At 42.5% G+C, this 24,048-nt stretch overlaps 2 protein-coding genes across 2 annotated transcripts; one reads left to right on the plus strand and one right to left on the minus strand.

Annotated features, from left to right (window-relative positions):
• Window positions 1-331: 331 nt before the first annotated feature.
• Window positions 332-8,393, minus strand: LOC135494563 (integrator complex subunit 4-like). The gene is made up of 16 exons (XM_064782654.1): window positions 8,322-8,393; window positions 7,445-7,760; window positions 7,111-7,217; window positions 6,623-6,808; window positions 6,220-6,359; window positions 5,728-5,920; window positions 5,235-5,409; window positions 4,543-4,748; window positions 4,014-4,156; window positions 3,550-3,799; window positions 3,179-3,327; window positions 2,955-3,048; window positions 2,692-2,772; window positions 1,983-2,173; window positions 1,354-1,651; window positions 332-910 (listed from the first exon to the last, which is right to left on the minus strand). The coding sequence occupies exons 1-16, from the start codon at window positions 8,373-8,375 to the stop codon at window positions 659-661; spliced, it is 2,835 nt and encodes a 944-aa protein (XP_064638724.1). The 5' UTR covers window positions 8,376-8,393; the 3' UTR covers window positions 332-658.
• A 243-nt stretch (window positions 8,394-8,636) lies between these two features.
• LOC135494640 (ras-related protein Rap-2a-like) lies at window positions 8,637-23,934 on the plus strand. The gene is made up of 3 exons (XM_064782793.1): window positions 8,637-8,758; window positions 10,625-11,214; window positions 20,169-23,934. Exon 2 carries the CDS (start codon window positions 10,670-10,672, stop codon window positions 11,207-11,209), a length of 540 nt encoding a protein of 179 aa, XP_064638863.1. The 5' UTR covers window positions 8,637-8,758; window positions 10,625-10,669; the 3' UTR covers window positions 11,210-11,214; window positions 20,169-23,934.
• The last annotated feature ends 114 nt before the right edge of the window (window positions 23,935-24,048 follow it).

A 24,048-nucleotide genomic window follows, 5' to 3' on the forward strand; every position in this document is an offset into this window, starting at 1 on the left:
AGGTCTACTCTGTCCAGAGGTTAGGTCATGGCTGCCAGTCTACAGGGATAAGACCCAGCTCTTCTCTGTCCAGAGGGTGGGACATGGCTGTGACTCTTCAAGCTTCTGTTCAGAAATGGGGACAATGCTACAAGTCCCTAAGGATTGGCTAAAGGTCTACTCATCCAGTGATAAGGACATGGTTGTGACCCTCTAAGGATGAGCCATAGATTTTCTCCGTTCAGAGATACAGCCACAGTTATGGTTCTCCAGAGATATGCTACATGTATATAAAATGCCATAGGTGTACTCTGTCCAAAGACAGGGACATAAATGTGAGACAAATACAACATCATTCATATTTTGAAACATTTTATTGAAATAAGAGGACAGGACATTTTGTTGACATCGGTAGAAAAGAAGTAGTCAGATACATATAAGAGTCAATCTGAAGGTAAAGCATCCATACTGTAAGTGCAAAAGGGGGACTTTCTCAAAGTCCATCCTTGGGCAGCGCCTACTGGACAGCTGCCTTGTCCTGGAGGTGTTACATTTCCATTACAGATACTTTACCATGGAGTGTCTGTATCTGAAGTTGTTTGAACACACACAGAGTGTGACTTGACTTAGCTATGCATACATGTATACATAGGTATGGTTTTTTTAGGAATAAACACATTTATTTCTTCACTGGCTTGGGAGCAACAAAGACCTTGACAGGATTACAAAGATCAATGCCTTTGACCTTGACCCCTGAACATGATTTGTCCTTGACCTCTGTCTTGATGCCGAGTCTAAGATAGCTTGGATCCGACCAAAGAACGTGCGATATTGTCACTTGGGTAACAAGGCGGAACTTTCCTGGACCAAGTTGTTTGAAATCGGCTTGCCTCGGGCTGACTTGTTGAAGTTGCTGGTCAGGGTATTCAACCTGAAAATTTGATGAATATACCATCAATATGGACAACTGTTCCTGTTCTCTGCAAGGGTGCTGTGAACCAAGTAATATCCCGGACAGTTTTATTTTCACAGTTTTCACGATTTGGGAGGCAAATGCGAACATAAATCTTGCAAAAAATGCAACTCAACTCCATCAAGCATTATAAATGACAACAGCGTACTTTAGTTCACACCAAATGAAAAATGAGCAAATTTGCAAACGTTCGGCTTTGTGGTCATTACCCGGTGTATCGACGGCAAAGGAACCAACCCACACAAGGTTATTGTGTAACCTTCAGTGGTCTACATCAGTTGAGGTTCCTTGACAAGTACAGCTGATCATGCATTAGTCATGTAAAACACACTTGCACATTCGAGCTCAGCAAATGTAAAAGAATACAACAGGGTCTCGCTTTCAAAGTAAGTGTGTCGTACCTCAATATAGATATCTTGCAGTCTTGTCACGTTCTCTAACATGGCGTCCACGTTGACGGCCAACGTTAACCCCGCCATGAACTTTGCCGGAGTCTCTGTCACCTCCCCCGGCTCGATAATCAATGCCGTCATCCGCTGCATCTGATTGGTCAGTTTCATGATTGGTGCCTTGCAGACGTGCATGGCTGTCTGTAGGGGTCGTGTGAAGGCCGAGAGTTTTAACATTTCAAGTTCAGGTATGGCATTGATAAGGCTTTGTGTGAACGGCTCTGCAGTGACATTATTATCACTTAGGTATCTGCAAGAGAGATGGTGCGTATTACCAATCAAGTAGGCCATATTTCACCCAACAAAACGTGTGAGATAAAGTTGAAAAAGAAAACTTGTTAAAAATTGGTGGAGGGCAGAGCACTGTGCCACTGCGGGGAGTGCCAACTAATCTCCTGCCACTTCATGCTGCCAAACTGCCCCAGCTTCTCAGCCCAAGACGCAAGATGCAGTCAGAGGATTGAGCTGTGTGGATTGCTGGATGAACTTGCCCGCCCCGCCATCTTGAAGACTGCTACGGAATTAAGAGTATGCTCAATATCAAACACAGAAGAAGATGTAGAAGATTCAATTGTTATTACTTTTGCAGGTTCTGAATTGTGTCCACGTAAGCTTTGCATTTGTGTAACAGGGCCTGCCGGTCTGTGCCACTTTTTAATATGTGTAGCAGCTGTATTGTCTGTGCCTTGAGTCTCATCTGCCGGATGAGGCCGATGTTTGGGATGCTTAAGCCACGGAACAGGGTGTCGGCCTTCGTCATTAGTTCAACTACCTAAAATAAGACCAACCAAATCAATAAATGAGAACAAAATGCAGCATCTTCAGTGTTGGCATGTAATACTGGGATGATGTTTTACATCAAATGAATCTTCTCTGTATCGTCCATTACTTTAAAGTTTGTGACAATTTCTGTCAGTTTTTTTCTTGCTAGGAATGTCAAGATCAGCCCCATCTCCTGAGAGTGAGAATGATGTCGACAGGAGTTGGTCTCAGAAGTCGTGACACGCATTTGCAGTCAAGAATGTTTCACTGCTTGGCGAGTACAAGAGGTCAAAGACACCCGAGGAATCTTCACATCCGGCTTGACAGCTTGGATTCTGATGAGGTCATGCATGAAGTGGAGATCACCACGTTCCCAGAGTTTGGGCCGATCGTGCTCTTGCCGCAGTTCTTCAACAGTGGATTACTAACCTGTGTGCAACTCGGCTTTGTGAGGTTTGTTACTAATTTGAACCAGGCCTCGTTTCAACAAAGTAATAGATCGTATCATGAACATCATCATAAATATACCTTTTCCATTGAAGCAGCAGCCGTCCGGCTGTGAAGACTCTGAATGCAGCTTGGGGCGGACCAGTTGGTGCCATGGAGTACCTGAAATGCATCGTGTGAAATATGGCTTACTTCATAATAGGAAAAACGGGCACCTTGGTGAACTGAGGCATAGAATCTTTCAATTTCTGCCGTCAAATTAAGCCCTATCTGGGAGAGGAAAATCAAATATCCTAAAAAAATTGGAATTGTCTCATGTCTGACGACTACACGTCCATACTGACCTGAAGTAATGATAGCTGACACTCAATGTACAGACATTCACACTCTGCTGTCGCTGTCAGACGAGGCTCAAGCTCTGCTATCCTCTTCAAGTCCCTGCAAACAAATGGTGATAATCTATCAATAGGTTCACCCTTGCAATAGACAACATTCTGGTTGAAATGTCAAGTTTACTGGAGTGAAATTTCTCAACCCCCCCCATTCCTGGGAAGTAGATATATCATACCCTGTGATAGCCTTCAGCAGCTCCTGTGCAGACTCTGGATCCATATTCTCCACTTCCTCCAGCCTACTAAGTGTCTGATTCAGGAAGCCTTCAGCATCCAATGATCCTTCCTTCTTCTCAATCACTTGCACAACCGAGAGACCAGGAATCTGAAACGAAATGGATGGTGTTCAAATCGATTTTCTATTGCAACTTTAGGGCCGCAGAGCTCAGTGAGGGCTGCAGAGCTCAGTGAGGGCCGCAGAGCTCAGTTAGGGCCGCAGAGCTCAGTTAGTGTCCACACAATGTACATTATCTCATAAAAAGGATCATGATTGATCAACACCGTATTTCTAGATATGTTTTAGGTAGATTCTAAATTGAGGTTTTACCTTCAGTTGTGGCACCATGTCTGGTTGGCTGTCCCTCAAGTAGGCATAATGTCTGACAGTATGGTCAGGGAACAGGGGTAACATGGTCGGGCAGTTCTTGGCAGCATTGAACACCAGGATGAGAACAGCGATGTAGGCAGGGTCATCCATGTCTGGCTCTGGGACGGCGAAGTAGGCATGGATGCTGAGAAGGTCAGGCACGAGTGGTAGGGTGATTTCAGGGTGTTTATTGCCCAAGTCCCTCATACATCTGTAAGAAGCACATACACAAAACGTAGGTGAATAGTCATAATAAAAACGATAATTTCTCATGCTTAAAATTCCCTTGTTAAAATAAATGAATTGAAAAAATTGATGTAATATTCTTTGTGATCACAGTGAAGATTCTTCCATTGTCAAAACCGATTAAACAGGGTGGAGCCAAGAATTTGGCAGCTTTTCAATAAACATCAATTCAACCTCACCTCCAAATGGACATCCTGTCCTGGGGGTACCTCTTCATATTATCTAACAAACATACAACACATGCGTTCAGACATGTCTTGGTCTCCAGCGTGACACAGCAGAACATCTCACGAAGCGCTTCACGGATCTCGTACGATGAATCCTGAAACATCCACAGAAGTATTAATAGGCCCATCATACAACCACTGAAGGGGCTGTCCTTTTGAATATCTTCTTGAGCACACAAACTGTATGCGGGAACTGGCCACACACATGTTTTGGAAAGTGGAAAATGCCAATCAACTGATGTACGAATCAGTGGCTAAGAAAGTCACAATGGCTTCCAATAGTTTCAATAAAATCCATAGAAACTCCTATCACCTGGCCTTTTTGGGGAAAATAAACCTGGCCATTACTTTGCCACATCAACATTTTTCACTTCAGAATGTACACTTTTAGGAAGAGTGAGAGCAAGGTAGGTCTCCTTGTGGTCTCCGGTTTCCCCCTACATTCCTAAAGCCCTACACTTGACCCAACAGAGTGTCCTACCTTCAAAACATTCGATATGATTTCCAGCTGGTCTTCTCGGATGGTCAAATGGCGGCTGATCTTCTGCAAACTGCTGATGGCGTTTAGACGCACCGAGTCAATCTCGTCGTTGAACATGTCAACCAGATAGTCTTGGGACAGGATGGCGAAACTGGCTGACTGAGACGCCAACTCGCATAAGGAGTCAATGGCGGCATTACGTACCTCTGAAAAGATTGAACTTTTAGATCATAATTTAGGTTTGATTTGAAATAGAAGTTGACAAAATTAGGACAGTATATGACACCTGATGGTATATGACTATCAATGGCATGTTTGAATACCACACAGACCCGAAATACAATTATAGGAAGAGCACAACGACCTTTTTCAAGACGTTGTCAATTGAAAAGTATGCGTAATATGCAATGAATTTGGACAAGCTTACTTTTCCAACTGGGACGATGAGCAGATACCTCATCACTTCCTTCATCATGACTGTGCCCTATATTTCCATTCCAGCACAAACCAGCATTGCCTGATGATCTGTGATCTGGATGACCACCCAACATCCTTATCTCAATCATCTGCAACCTCAACATGCAGAAACAAGTCCTTTTAACTAGGCCTAATCAAAATGTCATGTCTGCTGAAGAAGATCATGAAACGTAAACTAGGTATTTTATCAAACAAGATCAAAATCAAAAACCTACCCATGAACTCATCCTCTAGGCCATGAATGAGGGCACCACAAGCTCCAGAAGAGATGAGACTGATGTTGTCCTTATCAACTTCCTCCTTAGGTGCATCATCTGCCCACTTCAGCCCGGTCGACCACTCCCCACGCGCATAGTGATCCTTTTGGCGCTCATGGGCACCCATCTTGCGCTGAAATGGAGAACTTTTACGTTAGAAGGGTGACTTCTGGAGATGAAGATAGCTCCAAATTCACACTGACATGACCCTGAAGGAATTTATACTCTGGTGGTCCTTGGCTCAGAAAACTGAAAACGTAATAATGCTCAATGTCAGGTTCAGGACCACATTCATCCCTCATAGACTTGATTTATAATCAATAATAAGAGGACAACTGACTAGTGTCTAGTAGGGGAATGCACTGGAGTTGGTTATGTTCAGTACAGTGAGGAATTAGGTCATGTTAGCATTCCAAGCTTGATTGATTTCTGTTGACGACATCTGCCTTACCCGCATGTTAGACATCAGTTTCTTGTCGAGGGTTTGCTCGAGGAAACGCTGGCTGACAGAATGGAGAGATCCTAATAACCGTGCCGCCTCGGCCCTGACTGCCATGGACAGATCATTCACCATGTTGCAGAGTTTGGCAAATGCATCATCGACAAGCCTTAGGGGTTCGTCAGAAGTCTGGACGGTGACTGGGCTAAAAAGAAAACAACATTTTAAAGAAAGTATATCATGCTGGAGGATTAAAAATGACTGCATGACAGATGTTGTGAAATATTGATGGGCGACATCAGATGCTGCATGATCAAAATTCATTTGAATCAACACCACACTTGAGTTTGTTAGGTCAACAGGGAGGGAAGAGCTTAAATGTCGGCTCAAACATGACGCACTTTGGCAGAAGGTTTGGGGTGAAACTCTCACTGAATGAATCAATGATGTCATGTGTCCAAGAAAACTCTCTTCACTAACTACCAAGTGTTACCAGTTCCTTACTTCTCTGGGTAAAGATGACTGAGCGTCCAGATGAGTTTAAGGGCAGCCACTCTCACTGTCTCATGGTCATCTTCTAAGGCTGTAGATGCCTTCGAATAGGTACTTGGATCAAGCTTGATTCCACGCTGATGCCAGTTGGACTGAAAAGCAAAACAAATAGATGGATCTTTGCCCAGTCAGCACAGTAGCCTACATAAGAGGGGATTGTGAGGGAAGTGTATGAGATCAGCAACTTACGCTGACCATCTTGGCTTCTACCCATGCATGATCTCTCTCTAAGGGGACCTGAGCCTACCAGCTTACCTCATGTCTTCAAGGCAGTTTAGACAAATATAAGATAATTGAAATATGGTTTTCTTAATACTAAACTGAACATATTTTCACAAAACAGCCACTAACTCACCATAGCAAGGAAAGCACTTGTTCGAACTCGTGGATCTTGATCCTCAGTGTAATTGCCAATTGTACTCTGCCAACTCTTCTGTGAATCTGATTGGCTGCTATCCTGTTTTTTCACATCAGGTGACCCTAATGCTCCAATCAGATCAAGGCATCTACTTCGAACCAAGTGACTGGTGTTTGCGAGATGCTGAAACGTAAATGTCACATAGCGGATCAGATGTAAACTAAGTAACATTGAAATAGGCATTGCATTTGCTAGGGAGGTTTCAATCACTGCCCTAGGCTTGATTCATGCTAACTTAAATAGCCAACACTGAGTGGCAAAACTAACCTAGCTTGGTTCCCAACTGAAACTTATTATTCAGGGCACTGTGGGTGTTTATTTAGCATTTCAGATTTCATTTAGGCTTAGGCATAGTGTTTTCTCAATGCATGAATGATCTCAAGACTCTGTAACCAGAGAATCTATGCACACAAGAGGCTGATTACCTGGCTTGCAAAGGCCAACAGTTGCTGGTGAATTTTCCTATCACGAGGCAAACTTTTCCCAATCACTGTCAGCGCACTGATGATATGTCCTGTGACTTTGTGAGATTCTGAAACAGAGGTTGAACATGTTATGATGTTACCAGCCAGTTGATAACACCCCGATCCCTGTAGGACATTATAGGAGAAAGGCATGACGTCTTTGAAGACCTGCCAGTTAAGTTGAGATCTGAGATTTGCTTGGGTAAGTTTGAAATAAGGGTTTGAAGTGAAATTTGATTCAAAGGGAAAAGTATGACACTGGTCGGCAGTCAATGTGGATTTTCTCTTCACTTACTTTCAGTTTTTAACATGGAAGATAGATCATCCACCACAGGAACTGGATTAAATCTTGGATTCTTCACAATGTCGGTCAAAAGAAAGATAATCTTTCCTCTGACAGCTGGATCAGCTTCCTTATAGAAGTGCTCCACCAACAAGGGCACGACCTTTTCAGCATTTTCTGCGTCAAGCGGGAGCTTTGTTGCCAGCTGAAGCAGCATCTGTAGCGCTTCCACTGAGCTGGTGGCATTGTGGAGCTCGAGTGTCACATCAGGCTTCTTTGGTTTTTGCACCAGGCGTAATCTTTTTTGTGGAGGAGGCTTTGCGTCTTCCTGTTATTGAAAATATACGGTATACTTATTGCTTTCAGTGGACTTGCTTTCATGTGGTGAAACACTCCTAGACCTAGTCATAGGGAGAACAGTATGATGAATATAACTTCTGTATCAATCAAAATAAGATGATACTGGGAATTTCTTACTTACAGCCATCTCCCCCACAAGCATAAAACATTTCCACAACCTGGCACGAGATCAGATGGCACCACCATCACTCCCCCCCCCCCCCCCAGCCCACCCAAGGCCAAGGCCAAGCCTAATCTCTTTTGTTTCATTCTGATATTGGGAGGGCAAATGGTTATTCAGGGTTCTTGAGGACTAGATTCTTGATCTGACATGTCTTACCAAAGACAAAAAACACAATAACGGTTGTCAAATCATGTTATGTCATGACATGGTGGTCAAACTCTCAAGTCATTTAAGTGATCGAGTTGAGAACTGTCTTAATTTTTGCGAAGCACTTGCTTCGAAGGCAACAACTATACTGGTGGATCAGGAGAAAACAGTTTATTTTCAATTGGAGTAAATTGATTACAAAAAAGAATGATTGCAGACCTGGATTACTTGGCTAAATTCAGCCAAAGCTCTTTTTTTGAGAAGTGCAGCCATTTTCGTGGAAGTCGTGAACAGCTTTCCAACATTAGTACCAGCTCCCGAGGTCAATCCGTCGATTCGTATAAAAAATTCTAAACATCGGATTTACTGCTTTAACTAACAATAAGAAACATCTAAATCCGTTTCAATCGAGTTAAATAGATATTTAGACTTTTTAAACGCAAAATAGTCCGCTTTAAGAGAGAAAAAGATTAATTTAACTTTTGGTAACGGAAGATGGCAGCACCTTCTAAAAGTTTTGCGATCCGCCCAACATGGCGGAAATGTCGAACAGTTGTGAATTATTGCTCTGGGAAATACCGCTTTTTGACCCGCTTTACATTCTTCAAAAATAAATCGTATGTAAGAATTGAAAATAAGACTAATCGTAAAAGCAGGTAAGCCATTTGTCATGTCCATCTTACCCTTGAAAATCCTTATTTTTTTGGTCGCCGATTTTGTGTTGACACTTCCTGTTGCAACTGCATGCATTTACACTCGCTGCAGACCTAGCCTGCACAATACACACATGCACACACATTCATGCATTGACACACTACCTACCAGTATGTATTGTACTAGGCCTATACTGTAATATGTCAAGTTCATCAGCCAAGCCATATTTGGGGAGGGGGGAGGGGAAGAATCGGAGCACCTGCCCCAACCAGGGGCATAGCCGCTAGCTTTTTGGTCTTGGTTGATGGGGGAGGGGGGAGCAAAAGGATATCTGTCTGGATGGAGGGGGGGGGGTTGTGTCTCTAGTCTCTAGGTGCCTTGGCAGCATTCATGGCTGTAGAGAGAGATAAACACTGTTTAATGTCACTACCGATAGGCGATACAGTGTTTTATTGTGCCCCTTTTGGCTGATTTATGTCATTGATGAGACATTGATGCAGACAGTTACCGTAATCGAATTAGCCGTGTATTAGATGAGCTGGGTTATCTCTGATTGAGAATGATTGGACTTCATCAAATCTCTGCCAACAGGGACGTCTTGATCGTCTGGAGGCCCCATTCTCATTGGTAGTGTTCCTACAATTGCTTCTTCTTCTGACTTCCTTTTCATGATTAGATTGGTGTCCTACTGGGGCATACTTAATCGCGTGGTGTTGTGTGTGTATGGGCTTGGTTGTAGTGTGTAGAGTGATAGAAATTTAGTTAGGGTGTGAGATAAAACAGTTTACATGGTATCAGACATCTCTACGTAAATCTATAGGCTGTATAGAGAGGCAGGCTTGGACTTGAAGGCCTCCAGACTCTTCAGCTTCCTCTAGTCCTTTAGTAAGCATTCCACACTGGGATCGTGCTGTTCTTGCAAATTGTGTGCTTCAATGACCTTTAGCAAAATGTGTTTTGAGGACTTGTTCTGTTTTATAAAAACCATCGTTCAATTGCTTGAATGAAACTGAAAGTCCTTGTGATTATGATTCATGATTTTGTAACTAATAAGTTTCAATGATTTAGGTCTACTTTTTGGGCTGTTGGTCACATTGGTTGAAATTGATGGACTGCTGTCACTTTGCATTAATGTATCTCAAGTTCATCCTGGTCATTCATTTCCTGGAAAATGTTGTTGTCAAGAAAACAACCACTTTATTATTGAAAAAGATGCAATCTTGACTTCGTTATGCAGTTTTCTTGGAAAAATCATCGCCACTTTTTGGAACCGCTTTCAAAAGAATCTATTATTTCCGTACTTGGCATAGCTAATTCTGTTATGGTAGGAGCAAAAAGTCTTCAGTGAGAGAAAGAATTAGTGGCTTTTAAAAACATTGTAAGTAAAAGCCAGTTGAGCTGCAGCACATGCACAAGGGTGTTTTTCTGATAGAAAACTTCTGTCGAGCGGAAGGGATTCTTTTTTATTCTGTTATGTTGGATCCTGATGTGTATACATTATTCAATTTTGGAGAATAGGCAACCTTGCCCTTGCTCCTATGCCACATCAACAAGTGTGATGCTGTTGACTATCATGTACCGTAACTCTCTCATGTCTCTGGCAAGTGATTGCCTCAAACCTAATCTTCTTGTCTAAAACCCAAGGGCTGCAATCAGTGAACCATGGGCTCTCTAAGGCATAGGATTTCCAAGTGTGCGGGGAGGGGGATTGCCAAAGGAAAAAAGGAGTGAGTTTTTCATGGAGATGCATGTTTGAAGATGAAATTTTATACCTGATATTCTGATATCTTTCATTTTCAGTTCTGCTTCAAGCCTTATACAAATATCATTCCCAATCAGCTAATCATGAACTTTCCTTTATTTTTCAGGAGTGCAAACTCTTTTCTGAAAACTGCTGAAGATACCCGGCCAAAATGAGGGAGTTCAAGGTGGTGATCCTCGGAAGTGGAGGCGTGGGCAAGAGTGCCCTTACCGTGAAGTTCGTATCGGGGACGTTCGTGGAAAAATACGACCCAACGATAGAAGATTTTTATAGGAAGGAAATTGAAGTGGATAATGCACCAAGTGTTTTAGAAATTCTAGACACGGCAGGTACTGAACAATTTGCGTCAATGCGTGACTTGTACATAAAAAATGGCCAAGGTTTTGTCATAGTGTATTCCATAACAAGCTTACAGACTTTCCAGGACATAAAAACCATGAAGGACCAAATCGTGCGAGTGAAAGGCATAGAGAAAGTGCCAGTGGTTTTAGTGGGGAATAAGTCAGACTTGGACCAACAGAGGGAGGTGTCGACAGAGGAGGGCTTGTCACTTGCACATTTGTGGGGGTGTCCATTCGTGGAAGCATCGGCGAAAAATACGCAAAACGTAAATGAAGTATTTATAGAAATTGTGCGAGAAATGAACTATTCGCCGTCAAAAAATAAAAATGGATGCTGTGTGATACTCTAACTAGGGTAGGTACTCCTTTTTTCTATTGGGTATGGGTTTAACCGAATGACCCTACTTCTTTGCATGCCGAGATGATGATGAATGATCCTTGGTCAGGATCTGCTGACAATGACATGTCTAAACATGTTGCAAAGTAATGTTGCATAGTAAACATGAGTTGTCTTGAGGTCATAACTTAGCAATCTTGTCATTGTCAAGTATCACATTTCACTTGCACCACATGACTGGATGATTCTCATCAACTTTGTACAGTCATGACTTTCTGACAGTCTCAATGCTTATCTCTTAGGGTCAGGTGTATTTAGAGTCGTGATGAAACCGTGACCTCATGTCAAGTCAATGTAGGCCACTGTTTGAACTTCTGAAGAGAAGAGCCCTCTTGTTGACACCATACGCTATCTCAAGATGGGAATACTTCAGCCTCTAGGACATAGTTTTTCGCTTTCTTTGTCAATAAATGCTCACATCACCGCCTAGAGCATGTGTGTTTTGAACGAACCTTATAGTGTTCATATCGCCTTGCATATCGCCTGTCCTGACCTTGAGCAAGTCACTTTGATTGAAACGTAACACCGTAAATGCTTGTAATGTTTGTCTGTGGTGTCGATGACCTGATTGTTTGCTTGGCATGCCAGGACTACTGTCTTTCCCAGGGCAGAGATTTTGGGAATTAACAAAGAATAAAGGACAGGGTGAACTCAGAAAAAGGCAGGGTTAGCCTTTCTGTATAGAAAATGTAATAGCTCTTCCAGAGGGACATGGTGGTGTGCCCTTCTATTTTCATCTGGCACAAACTCTAGGTTCACCAAGTTCACCCCCATCATACCCGAGGGGGACTGTGAACCTATCTACATAAGCAGTAGGGCCTCCTGCTGCAGGGCATCAAGATTACTGTCTCCCTTGCTGGTTCAGATTCATCATGAATTTATAACCATTCATTCAGAGGGCAAGTACTATATTTATTTATAAGCATTGATAGCCAAGCAGAATTTAATTAGGGCTAGATTCTTTCTGGATATGGTATATGTATTCATCGAGCATAATCGTGAGTATTTTTATTTACACATTAACATTCGTTTAACGTACTAGTACACTATACTGATACTGTGTTCTCCGAGACAGCACTCTGCCACCTGCCATGAAGTCAATGAAGACAAGAAGTATCTGTTCCTGTAAAAATATGTTTGTTTTTTACTTGAATCGTTTACAGGGTTTGTTTACATGAACAGGTGTCGAAGTAAATGATGCTCTTTTCCATTTGATAATTTCAGCTGAAGTAAGCTATCATAGTGGCCTACTGTGAAGTGGCAAATGCTTGCAATGCCAACCGTATTGGTGAATTTGCTCTTTTTCAGGTGGAGAAAAAAGGATTGGAGATTTAAGATTCAAAGTGCAGCTGCCATTATTCAGGTCTCATCGACTTCGAAAATCTTCGCATTTTTGACTATCTGCCATTTTGGTATTACCAGTAACCACCATGGTCCGTACTCTTCAAGTTCAATGGAGAGCAGCAAGTTGGGTTTAAAGTTAAAAGTGCCTTGCTCAAGGACACATAATTCAGATAATTCAGGTCTTAAAACGATTGTCAGATATCAGTGCTTTGAGACGGTGTCATTGCCAAGATTGAAGCCTGACCCTAAATGGATGCCAGGTAGGCCTAGTTACTGCACATAACCAGGGCACATGTATGAGTGACCACATGTCTACATGGTGTCCTATGACACGTGACAATGTATATTCCCACACACTACAGGTACACATAAGGTAGGCCTAGCCTATACTGACTGGAATGATGACACACATTTCTGTGTAAACGGAGTCAGCCTGGGCCTTTTGCCTTAACTCTATCCGCCTTTTTGACAAGGCCTTTGCAACCAGACTATGCCTAGACCTCTCAATTAGACAGTGCATGGTGAAAATGTGAAGTTCACCATCAGTCTTTTGTGGTGAAGCCATTGGCATGATTGATAGGTGTCTGGTGTACTGAATGTATCCCATTGTTGAATAAGCCCAGGCATTGAAAAGACATTGCAGACTATTGTCCCTCAATTCTGGCAATACTGTAGTTACCAGAAATATCTGTGGTCATTTTGTGAAATTGCATCTTTTGCGTTTTGTCAACCCTGTTTCAGTCATTTCAATCAGATTTTGTCTTTCACAGTAAAACATGAAAATAAAAATCATGTGAATATTTCCTGTTTGCAGAAGGTCTTAAGTCTATAGTCATCTGACACTATTCATTAAAGAGTCTGCCTAATTGGTGTGTTATTTCAAAGTCAGTGGAAAGGGTATGTTGAGGGGATGAAAAGAATCTTTCTACATTGTGAATTCTGCCATGCCACTGAAGTTAAAGCTCATTATTTCTACACAATAACATGAATGATGTTTTATCAACATATTTTCTCATTGTGAATGTATGAACCAAATTTTTGTGGCCAATTTAGAACATGAGCTCTTTCATGTCCTAGGTCAAGGAAGTATTATAAGAAATCAACAATGATTTGTTATGTAAACATTGACCTGCCTTGGTAGTAACTCTTTCAAATCCAATACAAAAATGAAACCTTTTTATTGTGGATGTGATGCAATGCAAGTCAATAATTTGAAGTGTACATGTAGGCGTATGAAACAAATTGACCTGATTGTCATATAAATCGGCCAATTTATATTGAGTCAACTCGATGGTGCCGCTGGAGTAACATATGAAATTGATACTGAGAAAGATGGAAAGATATTGGAATCAGAAATGCCAGGTCAAGATGTTCCATGCGTTGGAGAAATTTGGTATGATTCATGATGGCCTTTGACGTTAGTGTTGGAGAGTTCCAGTGTTTTCTGGCAGCATTATGTTGAAGCAATTATTGGCCGGCTACAAAAATTGCTTGTTTACACATTTCTAAAGAAGTGTAACCCCCTGATGAGATACACTCTTAACTACTGTCTGCCACTGCTGACATCCAGTCTGTCATATCAGGACAATGGCAGCGGAAAAATCAAATAAAAATATGTGACAGTTACTACGATGAGTATTCTCTATGCAGAACGTGAGATTTCTTTGTAGTAAGTCATTGATCGATGTTTTGTGATGCAATAACATGACATTCTATCAAAGCCGGGAAATGTTTTTGAGATGGTTGTCTTGTCATTACGATATCTTGCAGTGCATCAGATTGGCTAGATATTCCTTCTGAAGTATTTTCTTTTGCCTGGTAGCATCCTCCTTTGATCTTCACCCATTGGACCAATTAACCTTTCGTTGCTGTCACAGATCTTGGTCGTCTCATCTCCTGTAGGATGCAGGGTCAAAGCAAATCCATTTTTTGTGGCAGTGCCACTCGATCAGGCCAGAGCACTCATTCAACTTCCAAGAGCGGTGGAGGTGTAGAAGCTCAGGTCTCTGATTAGCGGCCAAGAGGTCCCTGGTTTGATCCACACTTGAGCAGCTCATCTGAATTCTACTGAAAGTTTCAGCTTGAGTAAAGAATAAAAGTAAAGCGCTTTGGGAATGTTGGACATAAAGCGCTGTGTAAGAACTTGTATTTATTCTTTCTGTCTGCCAGGGTTCCAAAGTTAAGTTGTTCCACATTTGAAAAATATCTTCTCAATGGTCGTGATCTTGTTGGCTCCTAATAGTTCCTACCTGACATGCCTGATATGAGTGATTGATGGATAAAAAGTTGTGTTTGGGATATCAGACATCTGAAACTACACATGGGTAAATTAGTTGTGTTGTTTGACTCATCAATCGACATCTGGTGGTTTTTTCTTGTCGAAGTAGTGCATGGAATATCAATGAATTCATATACCAAGGTAATGGACTTGAAATGTACACTAGGCCTGAGGGGAGGTTGATGAGAAGACCTCCTGCCTGTCCTGGAAACAAAGCATGCATTCTTAGAAATGAAGTGTGGAGCTACGGAGATTTTTCAGTGAGGAGCATGTCCCTGCTTATAGTAGGTCATGGGGCCAAGTAGCCTTGAGCTTGGGCATCAATACTTGCTGGGCCAATGAAAAGTCAAAGTCCTGTCTACCGTAGCTAGAGGATAGACATGAGTGGCAAAGCAGAAAGTAGCCACGATAGCCAGGAGTAGCCACGATAGCCAGGAGTAGCCACGATAGCCGGGAGTAGCCACGATAGCCGGGAGTAGCCACGATAGCCAGGAGTAGCCACGATAGCCAGGAGTAGCCACGATAGCCAGGAGTAGCCACGATAGCCGGGAGTAGCCACGATAGCCAGGAGTAGCCACGATAGCCGGGAGTAGCCACGATAGCCAGGAGTAGCCACGATAGCCAGGAGTAGCCACGATAGCCAGGAGTAGCCACGATAGCCGGGAGTAGCCACGATAGCCGGGAGTAGCCACGATAGCCGGGAGTAGCCACGATAGCCAGGAGTAGCCACGATAGCCAGGAGTAGCCACGATAGCCAGGAGTAGCCACGATAGCCGGGAGTAGCCACGATAGCCAGGAGTAGCCACGATAGCCGGGAGTAGCCACGATAGCCAGGAGTAGCCACGATAGCCGGGAGTAGCCACGATAGCCAGGAGTAGCCACGATAGCCGGGAGTAGCGACGATAGCCAGGAGTAGCGACGATAGCCAGGAGTAGCCACGATAGCCGGGAGTAGCCACGATAGCCGGGAGTAGCCACGATAGCCAGGAGTAGCCACGATAGCCGGGAGTAGCCACGATAGCCGGGAGTAGCCACGATAGCCAGGAGTAGCCACGATAGCCAGGAGTAGCCACGATAGCCAGGAGTAGCCACGATAGCCAGGAGTAGCCACGATAGCCGGGAGTAGCGACAGCTCATAAAATATGGATCCTGGCCTGACTGATCAAATACCGATGTTACTCTCTTCTTGATTGGAACCTGTCCTCACCTGGAGGTCGCACATGGCAGACAAGCAACTTGATGACTAAACAAACATTTAATACAAGATTCTGAGATAAGAAATAAGAAGGTGAACTCTGGATATCATAATTATGGGAGTCATCATAGTGCTCAAGGTTGTAGGGATGGAAGTTGAAGATTTTTGCCACATGAACATTGTTTTAGATGATGCAAAAAAAGTTCAGACTAAATTTTGAAATCGATTTTTGCAGCATCCAAAAAATACCATTACCATTTCTTAAACAACCCATGATGAAATAATGAAATTGATGATGCCCCTTCACTCTTACTTTATTTCAAGCCTTATTTGTGAGTACATTTAGATCGATTCCTCACGTGAGGGTTTTGAGGCAGCCCCCAAGTCTTACACATATCTTTGAGATGGTCCCTGTCCCTGGGTGTTTAGAGTTATTGACAGATAGGAAGTACCTTGGTACTTATACTTTGTAAATGATGAAAAAACAGTTGCTATTGGCAACTGTTATAATTAGGTAATTAATCTTGGTGTTATGTTGCAATCGGTAATTGAATGAGAAACACAGGAACTATATTGTAGATCGGTTTCAGGCTAACAACCAGGGCAAATCGGATATTTCTGACAATATGGGATTGAATTAGACGGCGCATGCTTTCGCGAGTGACGTGCACCAGTTCCCGTTGAGAGAAAATATTGCTGGGTTGCCAACCCACAAACATCATCAGACTGAGAGAAACTACAGGTATGGGGTCCAGCTCTGTGATTTATAGGTTTTGGCCAAACTACCCAGTGCATCTAACATCATTGCTCATATGTTATGAAGCTGATCACCAATTAGAGGCTCGCACTTGAACAGGGGGTCTGTGATCATTAGATGCCTACTGCTGGGAAATGAGCGTGCTACATGGCTGCGGCTTGTTCCTCTGAGTCTGTAGACTCTGGTTCTTTCGTGGTTGGCAGATATAGTCCCATGGTTAGCAGACTGAGATTCATAAGATGCAGTGGCAGTGCCATCATCAAGATACTCAATCCAACATGCCTTTCTGTCCAGCACGGGGGGGGGGGGGTACAGTGACGTCAGACATCATAACCACGAGCTGGAAGCAGGTGGTCAGTGAGCACAAACAGTATTGACACCTAAGAATGGGAATTGATTCTTGGCATGGAGTCGAGTGGACAGGGAGATGGGCTGATTACTCGACTGGGAGATTGCCTATTAGGGGTAATGAAGACTCAGGCAAGCTGGGGGGATTCACCCTTCGCTGTTTGAGGCACTCTCTCCCAGTTGATACCTCCCCCCCCCCCCCCCCGCCCCCCCCCCCCGTATGTTGGTCTCTTGGTTACTTATCACCCAGTCGAGTAATGCACAACACAATAGGTTATGTAGTAAATTGTCATTGCTGCCAGGGTGGCCTTGCCGAGTGAAAAAAGTGAATGCATTGCTGGCCATAATAATGAAATAGTTGGTTCAGAAATTTATGCGGACAGCCATGAAATGTGAGCCTAATTATCAGATAATGAGTTCCAATGCTGGCGTCATAACAACCCAAAACTATTCTATTGTTTGTCAATGAAACTGACTGTTTGTTGCTCTAGATTCAACCAACTTTGGTAGTCTGCAGATGAGTAGAGCCTCCATCCTGGTGTGTGTGTTCCATCATATCAATCAACTGGCCTACAATTCAAAAAATTTTTTCCTGTTTAAGAGAGTATGACTGTCAGATATAATGAGTTCATAATTACAATCTCTCATGAACATTGAATTGTCTGGTTTCACAGTCAATAGGCATTTGATTGACAGTGCTTTTGATGACTTTGCGATTGGCCATCGTGCTCATTCAAGGAAAGTTTAACACGTGCCCTGAATACCTTTCCAACTCTTTGGTGGTGACCTGCATACTTCAGAGGTGCGTGGGCCTACTACAGGGTCCTGCTCGTCATGTGCGTATAAAGGTTGGTAGGAAAGAAGCAGCATTCCAAATTCGTCAATACCAGTATAAATTTCATCGGCACGATGCGACAGATATCTTTTGTATCTTCAATCTGAGACGAGCTAATTCCCTTAGAGAGACGGAGAGATTGTATCTGTCAGAAAATAATTAGTCGATCATGATCATATTAGTCACTGACAACAGTAAACTGAACAGATTTATTTTAACCCTCGAGACCTGAAAACATATTTTGTTCAGTTAGCACTTCAGGACCCAACTCACCAACTGCCGGGGCCCTTTTGCTATTGTTTGGGACAAGCATGCTACTCTTTTATCTGTTAAGTCTCCATACTTTTACGGTATTTCTACCTCACTGTCGGTATTGGTGGTCTTGCCGATCGCCGCTAGGGTGGAGGTATTTTTTGAGTAAAAGGCCAGCTCCACCCAGCGGTGTTTGTTGAGACTACCAAAACAAACACTACAGTGAGGTATCAATGACTTGTGATTTTGGGTGATTTCTGATTGCTTCCATATTTTGCACCAACCCATTCCATGCGATCATAGAATGTTGCCTGACCGTAACCGCTGTCTTCAATGGGAGGCCCAGAGGACGTGTGCATCGCACACCATCAACTGTGGTACATTGTAATCAAAGCGTTTAAGAATTTTCATCATAGCCAAAGGCTGAAGTAATCATGGTATTGCTGCTTGCGGGCAGCCAGCTGAGAAATCAAGTAGCTCGGCTCTCTGATCTCTGTTACTTGCACCATACCATCGTATCATCGTCATCGTCATGATTGAATTTTTTGCACCAAATCAATCGGAGGGTAATTAAAGTCGTGCGTCTGTAATTTTATCTCCTAATGAACCTCGTCATAATTTATGGGCAGAGCCAGTTGAGTTGATCATCAGTTTTGAAATCATCGTTCATGCCGTAATGACTAAAACGAGGAGTAGCAAGAGGGAAATGCTGGCACTACAGATACTGTCAACACCATGATTTTCGCGGCTCTATCTGTTCTCAAATGCATTCTTTCAGGTTTTGCTGCCACTTAAGTTCTCAGCCAGCCAGTTGCTAATCATACTGAACTTCCAGGGGTAATGCCACAAGTAGTTCTTTTTACCGTCATAGGACATCTATCAAAGCAGTGTTGAAAGGCCCCTCGCACCTTCTTTCTAATCCTGAGCCCATCACATGCCCCCCCCCCCCCCGGGCCAAAGTCTGATCATCACTTACAAAAGGGGCTGTAAATTCAGGCAGTACATGTGTGCACTTCTGTATATAGACTTCATTACAGTGAATGTCCTTTTTACTCAAAAGGGTAGAGTAGGCCTACAAATTGAGTGGAGATCATTTCCAACAATGGAAACATCTGGGTTCCGGGAAGAACACCCACTACAACAACAAAAGCACGGATCTATAAACGAGCTACACATCAGACCAGGACACTCCCATAAACATATCAATAATGATATCAACTATTACCGATCTCGGTCAGTGGTAGAAATGTGTGATATGAATTATATTACAGCCCACTCTACTCAAAATGATTCAGTTCTTGGCCAAGTCACATCAGAGACCATCAGCAACAATCTTGACCCTCAATATATTGACATTGCTCAGCTTCCAGACATTTAAGGGCATCATCTTATAGTGGCCTTACCAATACATAAGACCATCTCTATTTCCTATGTCCTGTAGGCCTAGCATGCCGTTGTTCAACATTAAATTCCTACAGGAGAACTTTTCAATAATGTCAGCAAGTGATTCATTCCAAACAAATGTCATATCAGATAAATCGAATAGTGAGACTACACCTATAAACTCTATGTGAGTGCTGACATCTTGTGGTAGTGAGAACAACTGGAATTCCAGTTCACACTGTATTGATATGTCGGTTAGTATTGTGTCAAATCATTTTGTTGTTCCTTGGTATAGCTAAATATTAAATTTGTTTATATAATTACTTTTGTTTGTTACAGAAGAGCAGTCTCAAAGAGAAGTTCCATATGGAAAATCAACCAGTTGTTTATTGAATGTGTTGCAAGTAATTTGCTTAATGACTAATGTGTCCCACCGTTTTGTAGAGTCCATTTCCAATGGCGAAGTTACATTTTCTCCAAGCGGACAATATTTATGCATTTTACCCTTCCTGTCATTCCAGGGCCAATAGATGGAGCAAATGTACCACACCGATCATGCTAAAACCGTCTCGGACAATCACCAAGTGTCACTGGCATTGAGTTTTTGCCATGTGTTATGTGATCTTTGCAATACGAGTAGGCCTATGGATGGAGATGTAGTGTTCGACGGAAAGATCATGTTTAAACCGTCTAAGATGTCAGACAATCGTTAGGCTACTTGCATTGAGCTGTCCAATTCTTTGCCATGCGTCGTTTGATCTTAGCAATACAAGTCGGCCAATAGATGGAGCTAGTGTACTCATGGACAGATCGTGCTTGAGCCATCTGGGATGTATCGGACAGACACCAAGTGTCACATTCATTGAGCTGTCTAATGGAATCATAGCTATCTTTACAACACGAGGGGGCCTGTAGCAGAGTTTGTTTACTATGGACAGTCGTGCAACCAGTCTCAGATGTGTCAGACTATCGCTGACATCACATGCATGAAGCTGTCCAATAGAATCCTTTGCCGTGTCATGTGATCTTTGCAATAAGAGATGACGCTAGTCGGCACAAATTTTAAAATTTGTTTGACTGTCAGCCAATCACCAAAGGTCTTCTGCATTGGGTTGTCCTATGGAAATCCTTTGTAATGCATCATGTGATCTCAGCAATACGAAAAGCTTGACTGTACTTCCATGAATGTCCCATGGAGACGACTATACACCCATAGCTGAATCCCAGTGAATGTGACATTCAATGTTGTTCCAAATCATGCCAGAGTTTTGAATTCCAAAAATGAAAATAAATCATTTTTGGGATTGTGATTTTATCCGCATAATGTTTTTTTGCTGAATTATGCTTGTCCTATCCATGGCATCAGTCTAACCTGTATCTTGTTTTTCATCTGGTTTGATTGTTTACATTTGATGAGCCTGTGACATGTTGATAAAAATGACAGTCATTGCTGTGCAGTGATTGAGTGGACCAAATTTGTACCAGTGTAAAGTTGGTGACTTATTCCCTACAAGAAGCCAACAATTTTAGTTCAGAGGTTCCATTGTTTTGTCTTTTTAGTGATAGATGGCAGCACTTGCCACTGGTGATGGGTTGCCCGTTGTTGACACTTTTGTTATTCCTCGATAAACTGGTGATGATTTCTGATGTAACGTAAATGTAATAGGGATGAACACTCTTGTGTGCATTTCTGCATGCCACGACGATTGGGTGCCAATTGGTGGTCATTTGTGCAAGTATGCGTTCTTGGACACGACCATTAGCAAGGTAAGTTGGTACAATTCTAACCCCTGTACAATTATGTAGCCTCTGTTAGCATTCATGTGTATTGTTCTACACTGTAGGGGCTAGGATTGTACCAGGGCTGGAATTGTTCGCCTTATTTTGCATTAGGAAGTCCCCACCAGTAATCCTTTATTGTTAGAATACCGTTTCAGTATATAGTGCCCTTACTTCTCTGCGGTTGCCTAAATCGTGTGGATAGCACAATTTTAAGGCAATAAGCTGTCCGAACAGCACCCTTCCATAATGGTATGCACCGTTTGTCTGAAAACAGGCACTGGCAAAACTAGGCATTATTTTATTCCAAGTATTGGTTGCCGCGGTGTCTTCAGTGATGTTGAAATGGTTGTCTCCTGGTTTATTCCAGACATCAGAAGAGGGTACTGTTAAAATTCCACCTTGCTAACTGGGGTGAAATAAAGAGTGTCCCAAAAGCACTTCCAGTTTGATTGGACGACTTGAGGATTCCATGTATGGGACTGTCCATAAAGTATGTACACACTGAAGAGGGGAGGTCCACAGCTGAGAGTACAGGGTGTGTACAGGGGGGAGGGGGCACGAAAATCCGGGTTTTATTACGTAAGTACTTTATGGATGATTCCTGATCCTGATGTTGTTTCAGGAAGTTGGCTCAGATCTTTTTCACTGTGTACAAGGGTAGGGTAATGTACATGCTGGGAAGATATTGTTCTTGTTGTGCGGGGCATGTGAATACCACTCGGGCAAGTTTTTGTATCCTGTTATACACCATCATCAGCAAAATGTACACTTGTCCACTCTCAATGATAAGGGAAGTAGCCATTGGACTGTTCTTCCTGCCTGGACAGCACTGTTTTTTTTGGGACACCCTGTACAATGTAGACTTAAAATGCTTGATATTTGGCCGTTATATGTCTTCCAGAGTTTATATGTTTGCGTCCAACACTTTCATAAAATGGGACCAGAAATAGAGAACACAGTTCCCTTTTAAGAACAGTGTTTAGAAATCAATTGTGTATCAGATAGAGAAATCTGCAGCTAGGCTACTCAATGATGACAGTACAATCGCTATTTTGCACCTCGTTTTCTGAGTGTAGAAATGGTGTTCATTAGAACATTACTTTTTCGGTGCATTTCTTCCTCATTTTGCATGATGTTGTGGCATGAATCCTTCCTCATGCATTTTTTTTAAAAAGATCAAAGTGGTCAGGTTTACTGGTTTTGTCACCATTTTGTCAAGTATTAAAGGATGAGCTGTATAAGCAAATGTGTCCTTAAACACAACATGCCTATATAGTCTGTGCATTGTGTCCAGGCATGAAAGTTCTGAATTTGTTTGGGAGTAGGCTCCCCTGGTAACTTGTCCTTCTTAGCCTTCCTAATTCCTTGGTGCAGTGTTCATGGATCACAAAACTTCCTTGTATTGTCAATTGCCAACTTTATTCCTCTTTACTTTTGTGATTCAGAAAATTTCTTTCTTACAAATTTTATTTTAGAGGACAACAAATCTTGTGAGTGTCTTTTTTCCCGAATCGAAGGTATTTGCGAAATCCCGTCGGACACCCTAATTGGAAATGTCAAATGCTGTCGTCAATTTGAGGTGTCCGGATAATACAGGTTAGAATGAGTTGAGAAGACCAATTTGGACCAAAGTCAGGGTCATCAGTAGAGTGGGAGTCCGTCTAAGAGAGGTGTCTACTAATGGAGGTTCCACTGTATAATTGGCCGATATCATTTTCCAAAAAGGTATTCATTCTGTGTCCAGCATATCTTCCATTTAGTTCTTTTTGATTGCCAGATGGCAGCATGATATAGTCTTTCACATTCTAGCCAGCAGGTGGCAGTGTCTAACCTTCCCATGTAGACTCCTATGCATAATGTATATTGACCTCTGTACAATTATATTTATAGATTAATAGCTAATTTTGTAACTAGCATTAAGCTTGCCTCCGTGGAACAAGTGTCAATCTAGCCATGTTTTGACAGCTTCATAAAAGGAGAAGTGACATGGTGGTAGGGGGGTGGGGGGGGGGGGGGCTGATTCGTCACCAGTGAATCTATTCATAATGTATTCATTCCTGCATATGTATTGTGTCCTTTGTTTTATGCCTCTCAATCAGCAAAAGCCTGTTGATATGTAAATCCCAAATGGTACCCGAACACAAGGGTGTTAATGTTCACTTTTGAGTTCAAATGAGCAATTTATATTGTAGCTGTCTGCGATCACTGCTATGTGTGATAAAAGATCTCTTCTGTGCGAGTCAAACCAGTAACTGCTTTAGGTGACCGTGTAATGACCACCGCGAGAGAGCCAATATCACCACATGCGATTTAAATCACAGATTGCGGCATTACAAATGACTTGTTTGCGGGGCACATTAAGAACAGGAAGACCGTACACTACATAACTGCCGACCTGGTATATATCTCTGTCCCCTCTTGTGGTAGCCATGGCTAGATTGACAGCTTTTTTCAGGGTGATATTATATTGTATGTAAATTAATGTAAATAAAATATATTTAGACACATGACTATCTCTTTTACATTGGTGTGTATCTGACAAGAAACGCAGCCACAGTGAAGATGTGGCTCAGGTTTCTGACTGGCGGTTGTGAAGTCCCTAGTGCGATCCCCACGTGA

This window comes from Lineus longissimus, chromosome 10 (genome assembly GCF_910592395.1).
Source record: "Lineus longissimus chromosome 10, tnLinLong1.2, whole genome shotgun sequence".
Classification (NCBI taxonomy): domain Eukaryota; kingdom Metazoa; phylum Nemertea; class Pilidiophora; order Heteronemertea; family Lineidae; genus Lineus; species Lineus longissimus.

Excerpts from the sequence above, each read along its gene's own strand:
- LOC135494563 (XM_064782654.1), bottom strand. The coding sequence starts at position 8,375 with ATGGCTGCACTTCTCAAAAAAAGAGCTTTGGCTGAATTTAGCCAAGTA. Across the intron at positions 5,921-6,219 it reads AGTCATCTTTACCCAGAGAA|CCCAGTCACCGTCCAGACTT; the intron begins GTAAGGAACTGG and ends TTTTCTTTTTAG. Across the intron at positions 5,410-5,727 it reads AACTGATGTCTAACATGCGG|CGCAAGATGGGTGCCCATGA; the intron begins GTAAGGCAGATG and ends TCTCCATTTCAG.
- LOC135494640 (XM_064782793.1), top strand. The coding sequence starts at position 10,670 with ATGAGGGAGTTCAAGGTGGTGATCCTCGGAAGTGGAGGCGTGGGCAAG.